The 16,021-nt window shown below is 44.1% G+C and overlaps 2 protein-coding genes across 2 annotated transcripts in view; both read left to right on the top strand.

The window, feature by feature from the left end:
• Positions 1-5,474: 5,474 nt before the first annotated feature.
• LOC119705501 (hypoxanthine-guanine phosphoribosyltransferase-like) lies at positions 5,475-14,684 on the top strand. The gene is made up of 9 exons (XM_038148026.1): positions 5,475-5,627; positions 8,769-8,875; positions 9,230-9,413; positions 9,753-9,815; positions 10,378-10,395; positions 10,591-10,673; positions 11,627-11,673; positions 12,352-12,428; positions 13,790-14,684. Exons 1-9 carry the CDS (start codon positions 5,610-5,612, stop codon positions 13,835-13,837), a joined length of 645 nt encoding a protein of 214 aa, XP_038003954.1. The 5' UTR covers positions 5,475-5,609; the 3' UTR covers positions 13,838-14,684.
• The window catches only part of LOC119705740 (hydrocephalus-inducing protein-like), a 41,662-nt gene continuing 40,109 nt past the window's right edge, over positions 14,469-16,021 (top strand). Inside the window, exon 1 of the mRNA XM_038148504.1 lies at positions 14,469-14,593. The gene's annotated coding sequence lies outside the window, so the exon portion shown is untranslated. The remainder of the gene's footprint in view (positions 14,594-16,021) is intronic.

The raw sequence follows: 16,021 nt of genomic DNA, 5'->3' as shown, positions 1-16,021 counted from the left end.
ACGTTGCTAAAATAAAACAGCTGTGATCACACACTCAGATAAAGCCATTGTTTAACAAATATTTTTATTAAACATCTCTGCAGTGGAGATGAGTCCAGCTCCCCAAGAGCAGAGCAGGCTGCTTCCTGGACCACCCATTGCTCCCGAGGTGAAACAGCCCATCCAGCTGTTGGGGGGTGGGGGAATGGGATCAGACACACTGCACGCCACGGCAGGCATGCAGCAGATCCTGTCTGCTCACAGACACATTGAACTGCAGCAACTGGAGCTTCTCATGCAAGGAAATGGGTCACAGTCTTTTATCAAATCAGGCATTTGACCACCAGTGATGGCATCAATGGGGCTTCCTGGAAGGCATGTCCCCAAAACTGACAAGGACCTGTGCAGCCCAGGGCAGAGGAGACCCAGTCACTGGGGTCAGCAGATTACAAGAGGCAGAGGGGGAAAGCAGGCAGAGGGAGGTCAGAGGTGCAACAGGAGCAGTCAGGAAAGTAAATTGGCCATGGATATACAGTAAATCAACTGTGTGTCTGAGCTGGGAATAAAATCCAGAAGTCCTAAATCCTTGTCTCTGCTCTGTTGCCCCAGTCCTAATCAGATCCTCCCTCAAAATGACTTTCCAACATAGACAGTCCAGAAGACTAAAACATTTATCCTATCTACAAACCAAATGTAGCAAAAGATATATAAAGGTTTCCTTCAAACAGTCACTCCACCATTTCTGTTAGGGCCTCAAAGATTTTGTTAATAAATACTGCACTTTTCCTCCAACTGGCCATCAGAATTTCTGAGCTTGCAGAATTTATCATTCATCTACTTATGAACTGGTGTCAGGATATTTTCAAGAATTTTTCAAATTAAAAATCCAGGTAGTCTACAATTCTGACATCCGCCAGTCTGTGTTTCCTAGGGTTACTGATGAGTTGTAAAACCAAAACATTTTCATGCACAACATTTATAAATATCCAATACTGATTGAGATTTCTATCACTTTTCTATTTCAGTAAAATAATAAAATCTCAGGCCAGACAGAAAATAGATTAGGAACGTATGAAGGTTCATATTCATTACATTTTCTACACAAAAAAGCTACACAATCTAAAGGAGAACATAAGGAGACTGAAATTTGTGTAACTGCTCCTAGTCTTTAACTGTAAACATGCATTGTTTACCATGGAATGTGCAGTGTGGTTTTTCCAAACAGATTTTTTGCAAACCAATTAAGCAACTGGTCTTATCTAAGAATTCAAAGTGCCAAGCAAAAAAAAAGCAGATGTAGGATGGGCATGGGATAACTGAAATCTAGCCATTGCAACATGTATTGATCAGTTTGCCTAATAACTCTCCAGCCACTGAATGCAATGGCTAAGTTTTGATTTAAGGTTTTCGCAGCCACTCGGAACTTGGAGCCTATGGGTCAGATGTTCCGTAGTGTAGATCAGAGCAGTTTTCCTGTAATCCACAATTATACAAGTTTGGAACTGGTGTAAATATTTCACAGAATCACAGAATATTCAGAGCTGGAAGGGACCCACAGGGATGACAGAATCACTGAATTATGGCATGGTTTAGGTTGGAAGGGGCCATGGGCAGGGACACCAAGGTGCTCCAAGGGTGCTCCAAGCCCCAATGTCCAACCTGGCCTTGGACACTGCAGGGATCTCTGGGCACCCTGTGCCAGGCTCTCACCAACCTTTGTTGTCAAGAATTTCTCCCCAACAGCTCATCTAAACTTACACTCTGCCAGTAGGAGTCCATTCCCCCCGTCACAGGATCACAGAATATTCTGAGTTACAAGGCACCCACAAGGATCAGCAAGTCCAGCTCTGAAGTGAGTGACCCATACAGGTTCCAAACCCACGACCTTGGCGTTATTTACACCATGCTCCAACCAACTGAGCTAACGTCCTGCCACTCCATGCCCATCCTTCTCAGCGAGATCTTCCAGCTCCTGTCCCTGCAATCCCCCCGGGCATCCCTGGCAGCGCTGTCCAAAGGCTCCTGGAGCTGTGGCAGCCTCGGGGCCGTGCCCATTCCCTGGGAGCCTGGGCAGTGCCAGCAGCCCTGGGGAGGCAGAGCCGTGCCCCGCTCCCCGCGGTGCCGCAGCGCCCGGCCCGCCCGCTCCCCTGGCCGGCGCTGCCCGCTCCCCTGGCCGGCCCGCCCGCTCCCCTGGCCGGCGCTGCCCGCTCCCCTGGCCGGCCCGCCCGCTCCCCTGGCCGGCGCTGCCCGCTCCCCTGGCCGGCCCGCCCGCTCCCCAGGCCGGCGCTGCCCGCTCCCCAGGCCGGCTCTGCCCGCTCCCCTGGCCGGCGCTGCCCGCTCCCCTGGCCGGCCCACCCGCTCCCCTGGCCGGCGCGCCCGCTCCCCTGGCCGGCGCTGCCCGCTCCCCAGGCCGGCGCTGCCCGCTCCCCAGGCCGGCGCTGCCCGCTCCCCAGGCCGGCGCTGCCCGCTCCCCTGGCCGGCGCTGCCCGCTCCCCTGGCCGGCCCGCCCGCTCCCCTGGCCGGCCCGCCCGCTCCCCTGGCCGGCGCTGCCCGCTCCCCTGGCCGGCCCGCCCGCTCCCCAGGCCGGCGCTGCCCGCTCCCCTGGCCGGCGCTCCCCGCTCCCCTGGCCGGCGCTGCCCGCTCCCCTGGCCGGCCCGCCCGCTCCCCTGGCCGGCGCTGCCCGCTCCCCCGGCCGGCGCTGCCCGCTCCCCTGGCCGGCCCGCCCGCTCCCCTGGCCGGCCCGCCCGCTCCCCTGGCCGGCCCGCCCGCTCCCCTGGCCGGCGCTGCCCGCTCCCCTGGCCGGCGCTGCCCGCTCCCCAGGCCGGCGCTGCCCGCTCCCCTGGCCGGCCCGCTCGCTCCCCTGGCCGGCGCTGCCCGCTCCCCCGGCCGGCGCTGCCCGCTCCCCCGGCCGGCCCGCCCGCTCCCCTGGCCGGCGCTGCCCTCTGGCGGCGCCAGCTGCGCGCGTTCGCCTCCTGGACGGAAAGAACCAATGGCAAATTAATTAAATTAAATGCGTTATTAGTGTTCATACAATGCTTCTGGAGGACCTTTAAAATGATCGCGGCAGTCTCCAGGCCGGTCGCTCCGAACGGTAATAGAATGTAAACGTGTTCAACAAACTCAGGTATGGAAACAGCAAAATCATGCCCTGAGAAAAGTAGTTACTGATTCAATAGGTCTGGGAATAAATGCAAGGCCAGGAGCACCGTTGTTCTGTACGGACTGGCTGCTGTTTACCAAGCTATCAGTGCTGATCTAATTAATTTCCAGTCTGTTTGTAGGGGCTTCACTTATTGGCTCTTTTAGCATCCTATTATCTAGAGCAGGGCAAGAGATTGAAACCCGATTTGGTTTCCTCAGAACACTTAATTTTAAAAAGATGCACTTAGGGTTCCCATACAGAACAAATACATATACACCTAAACTTTTTTGTTCTTTCCTATGGGAGTATGATAACATAATTTACAACAGAGAAGCCATCCAAGGATGCCAGCTGGCTCCATTCTATTTTCATTATTCAGCAATGACAAACGGCTGTTTTAGCATGAACATTTTACCTGTGAGCACTTTTTACTTCAGAATTCAACACTAAAACAGGTGATTGTGGTGTGTGATTACTATTATGGTTCTGTAGAATTTACTGAGAAGCCTAAATTCATTTGAACAAATATGATCTGGGAAGTAGTTTTCAAATAGAGTAGGCAGAGGCTTCTTGAACCAGCTTAAAGTTTAATGAAAGAGTAAACGTGGGCTCTAAAAAATAAATATGCCACTCAGCTAATACTCCACATGCAGCCAAAACACAAAAGTAAGTCAGTGAGAAGAATTTTCTATAACCCTTTTCTGAAACACAATTAAACAGAACTTTAGAATTGGGCCCAGTTCAGGTCAGGTCTAAGAGTACAGTGCCTAAAGGAGACACAAAGATTTGGTAGCTCCAATGTACAGTTTCTAGAAATGTGAGTAATATGGAATCAAACTTGCCTAAAGTAAAAAATTCAGAGGGTTACAAAATTTACTCAGCAAAGGTGGCCTTCTAATTTCCAGAACCAAAGCAAACATATTACATGTCAGAAAATTTTCAAGTGGCCTGATCAGAGAGCAGGAAGGAGAAATCCAAGAAGGAGTAATGCCAAGTAATGCTAATCTGTAGTCAAGGTTTCCCTCTACAGAGATTACACACACAAAGAAGTCCATAATACAGAGAAGGACAGGGCATTTTGAAACAGGGCACAGCTAAGCTGGCAGCTGCAGATATATCAGTTTGACTGCTGAAAATGGTAAACTGAAAGTAGGGCCAATAATTCGTGCCTCGATTAGAAAGAGGCTTCAAACAAGTCGTCGCATTCAAGCTGTTGATTTTAGCAAAACTAGGCTAAATTCTGTTTAAATGTGGAAAACTACATGAGAATCAACCAACAAAGGTGTCAGCTAGAAAGGGCCACCTTACACTAGGAATTAGAAAAGCAAGGCTTTTCTCAGCATATGGAGTTCACGAGTATACAGGAAACACAGTAGGGAATTCACAGAAGGATGGTCCTGCTGACTACATCAAATAGGGGTCAGGTAGCCTCAAGGCACTAACAGTTCCCAAAAGAACTACTATTTAATGTCTCACTTAAGGTTGTGGATATACCCATTAATCCATTGGAACAGATTTTCTACATTATCCCAAGTGTCACCAGCCACAATTTGAAGAGCAACTGTGAGACTACAAAGAAACAAGAGAAATCTCCTTTCATTTGGTACTGTGCTCCCTCACCAAGAGAACACTAAACTAGTTGAATTAATAAAATATACCCCATCTAGTAAGAACATCCTGTAATATGTTGCATGCAAGCTGGTTTTAGCTCATTTTGCAAGTAGGATTAATTTTTAGAACTTTGAGACTTTCATGTTAATCCCAGATAATAGTGCAGTTTGGTAGATTAATCAGATTACAGGGAATGTCAGCATGATTTGATTTTAAATGATGTGAAGCATGTTGCTGGAACTGTTACCCTCTGGTTTTAGGAAAGGATGACCTGGAAGAATGACAGACAGGGTTCACCACATCTCAACAGTTGCAGACGTCTCCTTCAAGATCCTGTTAAAAATATGCTTTGTTTAGTCTGCTTTATCTCTGACTGACATTTTGTGACAGCAAGTTACAACATGAATGTTTAAAAGTATGGACTTTGTCACAACACTGGATTGTGTAAACAAACACTGTGTAAGAAAATGGTATACAAAGTTACCTTTTACACATACACCACTGATTTACCACCAGCTACAACCAAATATCTGATGAGTGTTTTCAGTTAAAAAACCCCACCTCAGATTCTACCAAGACCTTCCCATTAATTTGATTCTTGAGCTCCTCCTTTGCATCTCCCTCGTTCCCCACATCTTTATTCTCATTGGTTACAGCAGGGCTCAAGCTCATTTTATTTCTGGTTAATCTGATTAGGTAAAAACCTGGGATTGTGATGTCAGTGATTAGCAGAAGGAAGTAATGCTTCCTGCAGGAAAGACGGCAATTTTGATCTTTTAGAAGCAAGTCATGGTCTGACTGGAAGATTAAAACAGAGCCAGCCAAACTGCAGTAGTAACACCAACTCATTCTGCAAGAGCATCCTTCAAGAGGGATTATGGCTCATGGACTGCAGGTAAGAAAGTGTAATGTCCTTGAGTTTGGTTATGTGCCTGAAGGGAGCTTTGGCTGTGGGGGAAAGGTCAGCTTCAGCAAAAATAGCAGAACATTAGAAATACTGGCTAATGAAAGGCTTTGCTTCTTATATTTATTCAGCAGAAAAGATGGCTTTCAGAGAAGAGGCATCTTGATAGACTCACTTTTCTACAAATGCGTGACATTATTTGACTTTAACATACCTATATTCATATTCTTTCATTCTGACAAAACAATAGTTATGAATTTCTCTACTGTATGAAATTGCTGTAGTTCATAGTGTTGTTTTTCCCACTTAAACTCAGAAACTTACACCAGTAATTGAACAGATCAGACTGAAACTAAACTAAACAACTAATTCCTCAAGTTATAAACTTATTATTTAAAAATTTAATGATTTTGTATGACAGTTTAGTAGATTGCTTTATTATTATGGGCTGTCACTGTATTATTCAGCACATGCCAAGGCAATATTCAACTAAGCAAAGGCTTTAATGAGACTGTAAGGCAGGTTGCTGTGGTGATGGGGTGCTCAGACTGATGCAATCCTTAAAGTTCTGATTTTGAACCTTTAATTAGTCTTTAAAAAATGCTTCACACAGAGAATATTGCTGTAGCAGATATTGTTTGTACCCAAGACTCTCAATGAGCAGAGTTGTTAAACCAAGTAACAGCTACAAAACTGCACTGCTGGAGTAGTTTTAAGCAGTAATGACTATCCACACCTTTATGCCTCAAGATTACCTTTATTTCACAGTTACATCCACACAGACAAACTCATCCCTCACTTGAGCTGAAGCAGTTGTGCTGTCACTCATCAAGTGCAGCAGGAAGCTCAGCTTTGGCAAGAAGGCTGACCTTTAACTTGCTGTGCAGAAGAAATGCTGTGCATGTATAAATGCAAAAGCAGATTGTAAAGCTGAAGCCCATTAAATACTGCAATCAGTATCATGATTAGGCAAAAGGACCTGCTCAAATTGCAGGGAGCATTATCACTGCTTTTAAGCTGCAGTTAAGTACAATGCAATAGACATGGGAATCTTGGATACAAAATAAACCAAAAATCAAAAAAAAAAAAACCCAACAACAAAACAAACAGCACTTTTAATACTGGTGTCAGTGACTATCCTTAAAGGTGCTTTTTTTTTTGATACTTCAAATGATAATGCTGTTTATATGTTCCAGTAGTCTTAAATAATCATTGTCTTTGACCGATGCTTCTAATTAAGTCAGAATCTCATACCCTGCCTGTGTATTTACCACTAGCAGCTTCCCAGAGGGAGAAATGGGCCAGTTTCGAGCTGTCCAGCTGGGTCAATTGAACATCAAGCCATGAGCAGCTCTGCACTAATTAAGCTGCTCTCAGTGCTGTGGCCCAGCCCGACCCAGCTGATTCCAGCATCTCTCCACAATCAACGAGGCACGAACAAACCCAATCTAAAACCAATCCTGTACTTATGCTTTCACTTCACTGACTTCAGCCATGAAGAAAGTAGTAACTAAAGCAGGCAGAACAGAACTGCTGCCACCCACCCAGGGCTCAGCTGCAAGGTCATTCTGCATGTTTTTGGAGCATTAGGGCAAATCAATTTTGAGTACTTGTAGAATATGCTTAGTCCAGTCAGGATGAGCTTCTATATCCATTGCCTTGTGCAATTATAATCTGTTCTCTGAAACTTCCTTTAACACCTGTCTGCAGTTTTAGCTTTAAATGCAGGAAGTTATTTGTGGCCAATTTAAAATAAATGGCAGTAATTGGTTATTTCATTTTTGGCTGCCATGAGTTTTACAAGTGATAACCTACTACTGTTTCCTACACTCCATTTTTCTTTTCTTCCTAAGCACTTATCTCTCCTATGCCAAAGAAAAGGAGAATTAAAAACAATTCATCTGTCTAAAGAGTTTGCAGGTGTTAACTGGTTGTTACCAATACTTTATGCTCTTACTGCTGAATCCACAGCTCTGAGGTTTTAGAAAGATGCTTTACCGAGTTGTGTGGAAGGTAAGTGGTATGTAGATAACCTATTTTTCACTGCTGAAGCTTTGAGCCAGCTCTGAATTTTTCTTTCGGTTAGTTCTGTATTTTTAAAAACAGCAGGGCAGTTTCAGGTATGACAAAAATCTCATTAATTTGAGGGGATTTTCCTAATTTATTTCTAAAAGTTACATATTAATCTTATTCACAATTCTTTCTACTTCCTTATATGTTTCCTTATCTGCTTTTGCACAACCACTTTATAAATGAACAAAGCATTCATCAAGGTCTTGAAGGGAGGTAGAATCCAAAGACACTGATCTGGGGCCAGAAGAGAAACCCAAATGGAGATTATAGATCTTCTAGACACACAGACATCTCTGGGTGCAACAGCCTGAAATCAGCATGTTGAATAAAGAACTGTAATCTGAAACCCTGGAGGCAAAAAGGGTTAGGGTCCAGATCTGTGGGACATAGCCCTGGTCAGTCCCCAGCCACGATGAGTAGCACTCTGCTCCAAAGGCAAACAGCACAACAGCTTCCCACCCTCTGCAGCTTCCCCTCTGCCCAAGGCCATCCCAAAGCTTCTTCTTTGCAGTAAGCCATCTCCCTTGTCCTCTGAGACAGCTAATTGCTGGAATGTCAAAATTCAGCTGTGAATTCATGCTTAGAAGGCAGAGTTTTCTCTTTTACACAGCGGAAAATTATGATCAAGGCAGAGCAGCACCTCAAAGTCACATGCTGACCTGTAATCCCAATCTCCTTGCTTTACATTTTAATTTTCACTTGTCTACCACACAAGCAAGCTACTGAGCTCTGAGAACAGCAAATGGAATGAGAGGGGAGGTTGTTATTGTTTTGGGTGGCTTTTTAAAGGAGTTGATGATGGCCAAGAATTTATCTCATAATGACTGGGGCAAAGTACTTGTTTGTCCATTCACAACTCCATTCATAACACAGCCACCAGCTCCTGAGTTATCAGATTGTGAACAGTTCTAGCAGAAAGATCAGAAAATCTCAGAAATATTTTTATTTTGACACATTATTGGAGTGGAGGATTTTTTTTCTTCACACTATCAGAGACTGGAAGCTTTTTCTTGTATGGCTTTGTTGCTAGTTTTAGACTTACTTCCCTTTCCCTTGCAGATAAGAGATGAGGAAAGCGGCTACAACAAAAATCTGTTTTGCATTCCTAAGCATTATGAAGAAGATTTAGAAAGGGTCTTCATTCCTCATGGACTCATCCTGGACAGGTATGAGGGTAAATGGAAAAGAGAAGGGACAGTGATGCCAATTTTTGTCCCTCCAAATGAAAAGACCGAGGTCCTTGCCCTGTGTAGCCCACGAGAAACATGGAAACCCTGCAGCCTAACACTTCTGTCCTGAAGTCTAGTACAAGAGGGGTTTTCTGGAGAGGATTCCTCTACAAGCTCGGTTAAGCTTCCATGTTCCCTCAAATACCTTTAAGTCCGCCTATCCTGCAATATTAAGGTTTATGGATTAAATCAGCTTGTGCTGTGCAAATATGTAACTAACTTTCCTATGACTTGCTGTGGTAACAATTATGCTAGCTATAAAAACATAACTTTTTTTTTTCTCTCTTGCAGGACAGAACGTTTGGCTAGAGATATCATGCAAGACATGGGAAGTCATCACATTGTTGCACTCTGTGTCCTTAAAGGAGGCTATAAATTCTTTGCTGATTTGCTGGACCATATAAAAGCACTAAATCAAAATGGTGATAAATCGGTGCCTGTTACCGTGGATTTTGTCAGAATAAAAAGCTACTGTGTAAGCAACTTTCTTTTCTTTGGAAAATTGACTCTGTCCATAGACTGGCATTCTAAATACTGGTAGTTTTTGTTTATGCATACAAAAATTGAGTTTATGAATACATTCTGTTCAAATTACATATTAAAAAGGAACTGATTTACTGATCTTCCCCAAAGGGGGGATATTACACATTCACTGAAATAAACATATAGTAGAACACTCAACATGAGAAAGCCAGGGACAGATGCAAACTCCATCCTCTGGCAAAAACCAAGAGCAGCACATCTTTCAAACAAATACAGGATAACACTTTTGGACATGCTTTATGTGACTTCAATCTCTTCTTTCTCCTTCTAGAATGATTCACCCGCAGAAAAAATCAGTTTTGTGGGAGAGGAACTGTCTACACTAAATGGGAAGGTACAAATTAGCATCTTCAGCTTTTGAAGGGAAACAACTGTTCTTGTGTATTTTCCAGAAAAACCATTTTTATTAAGATTTTGATACTGCATACTTCCCATTTAACACTGATTTAACACTTAACACTGATTTAAATTGCTGGGCTTTGAAAAAGTGAGTAATTCCCACTGATCTCAGTGGAAACTTGAAGTAATCAGTGACGACTGCTCCCAAAGATCCTATTCCCCATTTTATCCCAGAACACCCAGAAATGAACCATACTAAACTGAGACATTCTGTGTGGCTCTAGAACACTAGTGCTACACAGAGAGCAATGTATAGACCTGACATAGGTGCCTTTATCACCATGTTTTAAGCTTTCATTAATACTTACAGAGAGACTCTTCAGAAAGTACCAAAGTAAAGTCAGTAGTTCAAGCAACAATCTCCTTTGAAAATCAGTGCAACTTCCTTAAACTGAGGGCTTTAGTGTGCTTTTCTTGGCTGTATAATTTGCTGAAAATTGGCATTTAAGTATTTTCTTTTCTTTTGTTTCCTTCTTTCCCTACGTAATCTCTTCCAGAATGTGTTAGTAGTAGAGGTAAGTAATGACTGAACAAGGGGTGGAATGACATGGATTTTTTCTCCCTTCTTTTCAAATTAATACATATTACATATAAAATAATAATTAATTATGTTACTGGGCTGCCAGATTGTTATGCTCTAACTTAATCCACTGACAGTCTGGTTTTCCTTTCAAACTTCAAGAATAATTTATTTTTTTTATCTCTTTCAGGACATTATTGAGACTGGTAGAACAATGAAAGCACTGCTTTCAAAAATAAAAGACAAGAAACCAAGGATGGTAAAAGTTGTAAGGTACAAGGATATACCCACTAACATATTCAAATCATTTGGGTGAATAGTCAGTGTATGCTGACAGGTGCTTGTCTAGCTTGAAGTTTGGGGGTGAGGAAGCAAATGCAGGAAGTAATCCTTATCCAGCTGCTGAAAAATTAAGTGCTTCCTAAACTGGGAAATGTACCTGTGCACTACCATCTTCACTGCTCAAATTAATAAAAAAAGGTTTTATGGCTCTTTCCATGCAGTCATAAAGTCTGATGGATTCCCTGTTTCTCACTTTATATTTGAAGGAAATTCATCTCTTTCCATAGGCTTTCTAACACCACCTCAAGCTGCCTCAATACTAGAATGACAACACTTAGAATATTTCTTCATATTCTCAACCGTAGAAGTTTCCAGAATCTAAGAGTCTGTCAGCACTGGAAAGATGACTTCAAGTAGCATTCTAGATCTGCTTTTAGTAGACCTCTAAAAGGAAATTTTATGGAATATCCCTGTGTCTGTCAAGTAACCACAATGCTTTATAATAACAGTTGCTTTAAGCAGCAGTTATTCAGACAGTCCTTCTAGTGACTGTCCAGGAAGTTCTCAGTTTCTTCTGAAGCGAACCAAGAATAGATGTAATTTTGCAGAAGACATTGTCCTTTTCTCCTTCCCTCCCTCCCCACTAAAATCATTACCAGCCACTTGGACATGCTTCCCCCTCTGTGCTATTCTAGTGGGCTGAGGCATTGCTGCATGAAGGGCAAAGATCTGAGACACAGCATTGAAGGGAACTGAATACAAAGTCCAGCCTCTCAGACCTGGATCAGAGCCTTTGCTTCTCCCTCCACTACAAGACTGTGCAATAATCTTATTGTTTTAAGTGCATGATTTTAGAAATTTATGGAGAGGCGTGGCAGAAGGGAAGTCTACAACTTAGAGAAACACATATTTTAAAAACAAACCTTCTCTGCTCTGACTTACAGCCTGCTTGTTAAAAGGACGTGTCAGAGTCCAGGTTACAGACCAGACTGTAAGTATCATGTTTTTCTAGCTTTTTTTTTTTGTATTTTCCAAAACACAGTCTTGCAATTTCACTTCAGGCAGCACATCTGACAACTGGCACACAGGTTTCATGAAGGCCAAGAGAAATGGGGAGAAACTGCATAAAAACTTGTGAACTAATGATCAGCTACACCATCCTGAGGCCTCATGACCACCTTCTTTTTTTCCCGAGTGCAGATTTAGCTACTTGATACACAAATTTAACTATTTAGATAGCAGAAATATAATCAAACCTTAACTGTGTTTTGCTCTGCTTTGACCCCAGAGGGCGTTTATTTTGACATTTGGCATTATTAAAGTTGCCTTGTTTCCAAACTGAAAAGTCCTACTGAATCACACTTCATCTACTTTCACTCAAGTAAAATCTCACTCATTTTCTCCACTCCCAGGACTAACACATAACAAAGTTTTAAACAATTATTTTGTTAATAAAAATAATTCTCTGAACACCTAAATTATATTACTGACTGATGGGAATGGTTTAGATTCTAACCTCTGTCATCAATTTACAGCTCAGATTCTTAAGAAAGCACCCTGAAAGAGATAATGCTTATTACTCTCAGCTCAAGTATGTGTTGAATTCCAACTGTGCATTTAAAAGCTACTTACACCACTGAATTTTAAAAAGAACTGTATTTTCTTGCAGATACAGGCTTTGAAATTCCAGATAAATTTGTGGTTGGATATGCTCTTGACTATAATGAATACTTCAGAGATTTAAATGTAAGTACATGTAAGTTCCTCCACTGCCAGGTATCAGGCACCCACCTATCACAGGTACCCAGCAAGAATATTCGCTTCTACTCAGAGCTTCTCAACAATAAAAAAATCTTCAATTCCAGCTATAAACTTCCATTAAAAGAGCAAAACCATTTTTAAGGTGCCAAGTTTGTTATGCAATATAGGTGCATAAGAAATGTTTGTGCTTTACCTTTTTATAATTCTACTCCACAAGTCTCATGGCTCAGCCATGCTGCAGGACACTCTGAACCCCAAGGATGGTGAGCAGCATACAATCTGTGGCCCAATATGAAAATAAAATAACTTGTAATTTGACTTTAATTGGATATTTGTCTGTCTTAATTCAACCCTGTGTTGCTCTTCTGTCGCCAAGTCTTTAAAGCGGCCGTGCAGGGGCTCTGTGTGAAGGTTTTCCACACACTTATAGATAACATGGCTGCAAGGTCTCTCTTCCCTTATTCAAGTACAGCTTCCTTAGGCTGCACAGAGTAGTAGACTTGGAAACATCTTAAATTAATAGGGTTGATCTGTTTTCAAATGTCCTTCCCTAATTCTAGTTAACTCGTAAAGTTTTTCACTTCTAAGTCTTTTTACTAAGACAAACCAGTTCTGCTAAAGACACAAAATCTGTGCTATTGCTCAGCAGCATGAAGGCGAATGCAGTAGTTTAACAAGCCTAAATTCTTCAGAATATATAAACATATATGATGCCTTGTGAAGGCTGACCTAGAACTAAATGGGTTTAAAGAAAAAAGTATGTATTTATTAAAGGCCTCAATAGATCCACCTTGGGCAGCACAAGAGCCCAGCCAGGGCTACACCCAAGATGAACCAAAATGGTCCCAAAATGCACAACTGCTCACAGGGTCTCTCACTTTGATCAGTTCTGCTCCATTTGCACCTTGCAGTTCATTGTCCCATTCCAGCTTTAGCCCAGGCACTCCCATCCTTCTTGTTTTTCTCTCTTCAGCCCACGTTGGTTGTGCTCTTGGGCCTGAGATTTGGATCATTTGTCCTTGGTCCCCAGATAGAGAAGGAATTGTTTTGTCTCCCTGCTCTGTGAAGAGAGCTCACCATCCTGTAATATGAAATTCAGAACTACACACTAAAGCAGCACAGAATCTGAAAAATGTAAACTCTGAAACCTAAGGCATCATATATATTACAGATAAACTTGGAAAGAATATTAAAATCTCAAGTTTACTGCAAGCAGGAAACTCGCAACAATTATTGTGCTAGTGTGTTTTTATTGCAATGCTGGCAATTCAAACTGAAAATCAAGTGTTGCATTTCATTCGAAGATAGTGATTGATAAATATTGTACTCTTTTTTTTTTCTTTTAGCACATCTGTATTCTGAAAGAGAATGCCAAAGAGAAATACAGGATGTGATAACATCTCTCTTCTGGAGCACTAATTCCTGGCTGAAGATTAGGTGATAAATATTACACCAGGAAATTCCTTTTGCTACTTGTGTGTCCCTACGAAGAACGAGAAGCTAAATGTTAGCGCCCGGGAGCTGCAGCTGGCTGATTCCCAATTGTACTATGCGCTGAACACGAACTGTTGAGACCCTGGGTTCCTCCCGCTGTGGAGGAGCAGCCCGGAGCTGGGGCCGAGGCTCTGGCGGCACCGAGCGCTGCTGCCGGGCCCGTCACGCTCCGGGCCCGGGAGCCAATTCACCGCGCTGTGCCCGGGGAGCGAGGGGCAGCGGGGCTGCAACAGGCGGGGACCGAGCGGGGACGCAGGCGGATCGAGGCGGAACGAGGCGGCACTGAGGCCCGCCCAGCGCCACCGCCCCGGCCCCCAGGCCCCAGCGGCCCGGCCCGGCCCGGCCCCGTGCTCGGTGCCGCGGTTGCCGGGTGACCGCGCCCGGGCCCGCAGCGTCTGTGACGGCGCAGCGGCCTCAGCGCCCGGAGCTCGGCCCCGACTGCTCGTTCGCAGCTTCGGCGTCTGTAGGCGGCGGCACTCGGCCACTCGCCACAGGAATTGTTCGCAACGGTGGCTTTTGCGAGCGAGCTCTGTGAATTCACGGAGAGTTGGTCTCTGTGAGCAACTGCTGAACTCGCAAAGCATTGGTCTTTACCAGGGACTCCTAAACTCGCAGAACATTGGTTTCTGCCAGGGAGTCCTGAATTTCGTTTGAAGGTAAAGACTGACTCAAGTTGTGCTTTCTGGGTTTGTCACATCTGTGCTCTGAAAGAGAATGCCAAAGGGAAATAAATACAGGATGGGATAATGCCAGTCTTCAGCTCGGTGGCATGTACAGCTGAGGGGATGAACAATATGTGGTCTACTGATGGTGCTTTTTTCTCACTGAAGAAATGCAACATTTCCTAAACATACTAGTCTATACATTTTTCCTATAGTATTTCTTTAAACTACTTCTAGGTGAGTGAGTTCTGTTTGAATTTCAGTGGGTTGTTATGATCTGGTTATTAAAATTATGAAGGAGATGCCCCTGAATTAAGGTGCAAAATGAGACCATAGGCCACAGTCAATAGTCTGGATTTTATGTAACAGTAAATGTGAGGAAGAGAGAGGGAGAAAGAAATTGGAAAAGGAGGAGGGGGAAGGGAAAGGGCTGGGAAGGGGGAAGAAAGAAAGTGACAGAGACAGATTTAGTAGAAAATATCACCATTCCTTGGATCCCATCCCATACCATTCAATGCTCTTCTGGTCTTCTCTGTGGTGAGGTCTCACAAAATGTAAGACTCCAACGGATTAATGCAGATTTGGGCAAGGTGGGAGAGCCCAGGTACCTCCCTGGGGTGGGGCAAGTTTGGCTCTGTCTCTTGCTACTTTTGAAAAATGTAAAATCTTTAGCATCCGTATATCCTTTGAGTCTGCCATGAATTGGGTTGTGGATTTTCAGGTCTGTTGTGTTACTTTGCATGCCATGCAGTCATCTGGTGCAAGGCCTCAGGAATGGGTCTGGGGGCACTTTGGAGGGCTTTGATGGGTTATGACCCCCCTCAGCTGCCCCTCATGGCAATGTGCCCTGGATGTGGCCTTCTGGGGCTGGGGGGTTTTAGAGCTGAGCCAGTTTGTGCGAGGGAGGATGGGTGTCCACTGCCTCTTACCAGAGGTTGCACCACACCCCCAAAATTTCCTCCTTCCCCCTCTGTTGATGGGAGCTTTGTGTGCAAACCTGGCCTCAGCGGACGAGTCTGTGGCTATGCCTTCCCCAGCCTGAAGGCAGATAGAGCTGATTTTCAGGACAGCTGCTGGGTTGGGCTTTAGTGGGGATATCTTTTTCTCTCTCCGCCTTACTCACTTCTCCCCAGACCTGAGCTAACAGAACAATGGTGTCACCTTTATCTTGTCTCAAGTTCCCTTAGGCGGCTTAACACACAGTCAGGAGGCATTTCCAGGGAAGGGTGGGCTTGGGTGGGCTCCGCTTCTTTATTCAATTTTGTTACAATGGGCAAAAAGTCCTTTATAGCAATATTTAGGCCGTTAGCCATAACATTCCAGTCTCTCACAAGTGCTGTGAGGAGCAGCTAAAAGGGCAGGGGTTGTTGAGCCTAAGGAAGAGGAGCTCCACTCAAGCTGTTTTTAAGTAATATTTAAGCT

This window comes from Motacilla alba, chromosome 11, assembly GCF_015832195.1.
Source record: "Motacilla alba alba isolate MOTALB_02 chromosome 11, Motacilla_alba_V1.0_pri, whole genome shotgun sequence".
NCBI lineage: Eukaryota > Metazoa > Chordata > Aves > Passeriformes > Motacillidae > Motacilla > Motacilla alba.
The sequence above is the reverse complement of the archived record's forward strand: the minus strand, read 5'-3'. Positions and strand labels throughout refer to the sequence as shown.

Coding starts and splice junctions, on each gene's coding strand:
- LOC119705501 (XM_038148026.1), top strand. Junction 9,414..9,752: donor TCAGAATAAAAAGCTACTGT/GTAAGCAACTTT, acceptor TTCTCCTTCTAG/AATGATTCACCCGCAGAAAA. Junction 10,674..11,626: donor AGGATGGTAAAAGTTGTAAG/GTACAAGGATAT, acceptor TCTGACTTACAG/CCTGCTTGTTAAAAGGACGT.